This window comes from Lipotes vexillifer, unplaced genomic scaffold (genome assembly GCF_000442215.2).
Source record: "Lipotes vexillifer unplaced genomic scaffold, Lipotes_vexillifer_v1.1 scaffold965, whole genome shotgun sequence".
Lineage (NCBI taxonomy): Eukaryota > Metazoa > Chordata > Mammalia > Artiodactyla > Lipotidae > Lipotes > Lipotes vexillifer.
Genome location: NW_006769686.1, coordinates 1,806,333 through 1,811,185, shown reverse-complemented (window position 1 = coordinate 1,811,185; position 4,853 = coordinate 1,806,333). Strand labels below are relative to the sequence as shown.

The following is a 4,853-nucleotide window of genomic DNA, read 5'->3' as shown; positions in this document are numbered from 1 at the left end:
GGTCCTGGAGCGATGCTCCCAGCTAGCAGGCTGCTTGGAACCCTCCGGGCCCCCGCGCGGGCAGGGGCCGCAATTTCCGTTTTAATTAAAGAGCTGCAGCCTCGGCCCCCCGGACCCGCCCCCGCCCCTCTTATCGCCCCATCGCAATAAAGTCTCCGACTTGCCGCGCGGCAGCCAAGCGCACCCGGCAGCCCCCCGCACCTCGCAACCCGGGAGACGCGCGGGGGATGGGCCTGGGCCTCGCGCTCTCGCAGGGGTCAGGAGCCCATTTCTTTTCCGCCTCCCTGACTCTGAGCAACCAGGATTGGGGCGGGGTACCCGGCCCCACCTCGGAGCCCCGGGGCCACAACGGGGTGGTGGGCTCCCTCCTTCTCACCCATCCCCCCCCCACCGCTCCACTTTCCTCCCCTCTCCGCGCCCCACCCCCACCCGGGTTCCCGTCTCCAGGCTGCGTTATCTGCATCTCCACTTTTAAATTTCCGCTTCCCTCCCTCTCTCCTGTCGCTGCGCTCCGGGTCGGCAGCCGTTGCTCCCTTTATCTACCCCGCTTCCTCCATCCCCGCTACTCCTCCCTCCTCTCCTCTCCCACTCTCTGCTCTTCCTTGGAGACCCGATCCCCTTCCCTGCCTCCCTCTTGTTTTCCCCGGTTTCCTGCCTTTCCGGGGCTCCCAGGCCTCTGGGCCAGCGCTGGGGCGTCTCCCGCACAACTTTTAGTGGCTTGTCCTTCCTCCACCTTTCTAGGTCTCTCCTTCTACTTCCATCTAGTCCCTCCTCCTCCCATCTCCCTTCTGTCTCCTCTCTACCTCTCCATCCTCTCTTTTTCCCTTCCTTTTCTCATTCGTTTGTTCTCACTAATTTGTGGCAAATGGGTGACTGGTGATCCCCCTTCCATCCCCCCCAACCATTTCTCTTCTATCTTTCCCCATCCCTTGTCATCCCAGCTTACCATCTACCCTCACAACTATTCCCATCCTGATTATCCCAGAGCTAGGCTGCATCTGGCACCTTGCTCTAGCAGGAGTAGAGGAGTTAAAACAGGTGCACTGTACAAGGTCCCCCAACCCAGGGGGAGTGGAAGTAAATACACTCCGAGAAAGGGGCAAAGGGGGGTATTAGCAAAGCTGATGTGGTTCCCTGGTGGCCTGGAGTCTCTGGGTACCTGCGGGGCTTCCTGGCTCTGGAGGGGCACACTAAGGAGGGATGCTGGCTGAAGATGAGTCTCTGGGACAGGAGCCCACCTGCAGCCATGCAGCACCTGGTGACTCCGGTCAGAATTGGTAATCTCAAGGCCTTTCTCTCCCACTGCTTGACTTCAGGAGGTGAGGAGGCCTGGGGCTTCAGGGCACTTGGAGGGAAGTGGGCAAGTTTTCTGCCGGATCCCTGGTCTTGGGTTGCCTGACTGAGGATAGCTGGGAAGTCCAGCTGGGAGAGGGGTTTCTGTGGGGCCTCTTGCATTCTTCACTTGCTGTAACTCCTGGGGTGTTCCTCCTTGCTGGTGGAGGGTACAAAAATCAGAAGGAACCAAGGAGGAGTGTGGGAGGTGAGTCTAGGGGAAAATGTGGGGGATCCCAGGACCCTAGAGGATCCTAAAGGGACAGGGATGGAGGCTTCAGGATGTGCAGGTGGAATCTGGTGGGGGAAAGATGAGAGGTTGGGATGCTCCCTAGGGACAAAACTCAGGGCTTTGAGGGAGCAGAGGGTCTTGAGGGGTCTGGCTGAAGTCTCACTCCCTCTCCTTCAGGCTTTCTTGTCACTTCCCCAGGTAGAAAATGAGGAACAGGAGACCAGAGTTGCAAGAGTGGGGAGGCAGCAAGTTTCACCCACTAATGCTCTGAGTGGAAGGCAGAGGCAGAAGGGAGAGGCGCTTAGAGTGGGCGTCTATCCAGACATCCCAGCTCCGAGCTGATGAAGGATCAACAGCTCAGGCTCTGCCCCCACCCCCACCTCACTGAGGACTCAGGGACTGAGGAGTAGGTGGGGTCTGGGAAGAGTTTGTGAGTGAGGGGCATACCCCTACCTCACCTGGATCTTGGTTGCACCAATGGAAAGGATATGACCTCCTCTGTCCCCTTTGGCCTTTGGCTGAGTGCAGCCAATGAGCAAATCCAGGCAGCTTCCCTGCCATCATCCTCCCACCTGGCTGGATGTGAGCCCCACCGTGTTCTGCAGACCATCAGCCTGCCCAGAATAGAGGGACGGTAGGAAGGTGAAAACACTCCTAGAGGCCTGGCCTCTGCGCACCCCCTCCTTATTTGCTGATGTGGGGAGCAGAGTTCGACCCGTGGGTCTAAGAAAACCTAGAAGGTCCATGCTGGCAAAGGCTGCAACAAATATTAGCTCCCCCAACTCCTTCATTGTACAGGTGGGGACACTGAGACCTAGAGACAGGGCGTACCCTGGCAGGGTCACACTGTCAGTTCCTGAAAGCATCTTGCTGGGTGGTCCTAGTAACCATGGACCTTCCTGGAGGTAGGGCAGCTCAGCTGATGGTAGATACCAGATCTCCCTTTGCCCACTGCCTGCCTGCCCCCAATACAGGCAGTGCAGAGATGGGCTACTGGGCTCTGAGGCCAGTTTGTCTGGGTCTGGGCTCAACTCCAGATCCCCCATTTCCTAGTTGCGTGGCTTTGGGGGAAGTTACATAACCTCTGTACCTTAGTCTCTTCATCTGTAAAATGGGGATTATAGTACCAACCATAGAGAATTATTAGGCTTATATAACACATGCTGAGTGCTCAGACAAAGCTGCATATACTTAGCTGTTGTTACTATTACCATGCCCCCAAGGGGACAGTTAGGAGCCTGTGACCACACAGGAACCCCAGGCTCCTCTGGAGCCCACAAAGGTTTGGGGCTCTGCTGAGGCCTGAGGCTTTTGGCCACAGCTCAGGTCAGCCTCCAGTTAACAGCCTGGATTTGGAATCTGGAGCCCTGTGTTCGGGTCCTGGCTTTGTCACCAATTAAGTGGGTGACCTCATCAAGGCTTCTCCCTCTCAGAGGAGCTGCAGTTTCTTCATTGGTGAAATGGTTGAAGAATGGAAGCTGTTAGGAGGATCAAATGTGACAGGAGCAATGGACTTCAGAACCCATCTAGGTATGAAGCAGAATTCATACCCTACCTTGAACTCTGTCCTTGGTCCCCTGACCCAACCCTGAGATCCATGGGGAGAGTCAGGGAAGGGAGGTCCTATGGTAACTGCCCTAGTTCTTTTCTGAACCACAAGCATTTTCAGGCAGTTCTCCTTGAATCCTCACAACAAACCTGTGAGAGAGACAAGGCAGGACTCAATAGCCCCAGTTTACAGGCGAGGGAACTGAGGCTGGGGGATGCTATGTGACTGAGTCCCGGGTGTTCTGACCTCTGGTCCAGGACTCTTCCCAAGGGAGCAGATGCCTGACTGTGCACAGCTGGGCCCCTGGGAAATGCCCAGGTCCAAATCTGACTTTTCTCCAACATCGCTTTGACTCCCCTGGGCTGGGGCAGTGATCTGGGCCACCCCTCCCCATGGATATGTCCAACAGGGGCTTGAAAACTCAAGCATCCCTGAGAGACAGGATGAAGGGCCTCTCAAGGACCTTGAAGGCCCTGCCTATGTGGGTGAGATTATCATAAACTGAGCCAAAGAGGGAGCTGGAAAGAAGCCACATTGGTGCCACAGACTCTGATGGCTGCTGCCACATTCAACCCCACCGTGGCTGTGGACTTCTACCACCTGCCCCAGAACCCAGGCTCACTGTGGTCAGTGGCTCAGGGGTGGCCTCTCCAGCTCACTAGTCCTCTGAAGAGTGGAGAGGAAGAGGAAGAATGAAGAGGGAGTTTTTGAGACAGCTGAGAGGCAAGGTATGCAAATGCTTTGTACAATAAGTGCTGGAGCTCAATACCACGAGGGATTGTGATTCAAAGGGTTTAGGGCTTGGCTCAGAGAGAGCACATCTCCTCTAGGAGGCAGTGGGACCTCCCAGCAATTACCCCTCTCACACCCTTGCTCCTCTATAAGGCGGAGATTCTACAAAGCTGGGAAATGGGTGCGAGCTTCCCTTAGGCTGGATAGGGAGCCAGGGTGAATGAAGTTAGAGGCTCGAAAAGGTAGGGGTGGGGGTCAGAGAGGAAGCCAGCAGGGCTCCTGCACAGAGTTAAGGAGGTCCTGCCCCGAATGCTGGTGCCTGGCCCAGGGGGTGTGTGAAGGTTGAAATTCAGCTATGAGCCCTGCCGTGGAGCTATGTGCGCCCGAACCAGAGGATGGCAAAGGAACTATCTGGGCTAGCGGTGCCCCTGGTCCAAGCTGATAGGCCTTTACCAAGGAGAGGTGTGGGGCTGGTTGCATTGAACAGGATCCCCAGGATTCTTACCAGCATTTTCATCTTAGACCCATCAGCCACATACATCCTAAGCCAGTGTATGCTCCATAGTCAAGGGTCCTGGAGCCAGAGGGGAGGGGAGGGTTGGCAGAGAAAGACCCTCAGAAGGATAAGGATGGAGATTGCAAAGCAAGACACCAAAAAGGAGGCAAGAGGGGCAGGCAGGTTCAGGAGCCTTTATTGAGGGTCCTCATGGGAGGCGCCAGGGCTGTGGAGCTTAGTGCTGGACTCTCCGAATGGACTGCAGCTGCCCAGTGTGGGCCTGCGTGCCGAATTCACTGTAGTTACGGAACTCCCCGCTGTGGCGGTCCTGCTCCAATACATACTGGTAGCCCCGGTAGCCTGGGTACTGGTAGGCCACCCACCTAGGCCAGTGAAGGCACAGGGGTGGTAAGTAGGCTCTGCCCCCACCCCACCCTTACGTCCTCCACAGCTGGTCCTCCTTTCTCAGCTCCGGATCCCCAGCTCCAAAACCATGGCTCTGTTTTCCCTAC

The 4,853-nt window shown here is 56.5% G+C and overlaps 1 protein-coding gene across 1 annotated transcript in view; it reads right to left on the bottom strand.

Moving 5' to 3' along the window:
* Window positions 1–4,515: 4,515 nt before the first annotated feature.
* Window positions 4,516–4,853, bottom strand: part of CRYBA2 (crystallin beta A2) — a 3,811-nt gene continuing 3,473 nt past the window's right edge. The window contains exon 5 of the mRNA XM_007445836.1: window positions 4,516–4,724. Within this exon, the coding sequence (XP_007445898.1) occupies window positions 4,577–4,724 (148 nt within the window). The 3' untranslated portion in view covers window positions 4,516–4,576. The remainder of the gene's footprint in view (window positions 4,725–4,853) is intronic.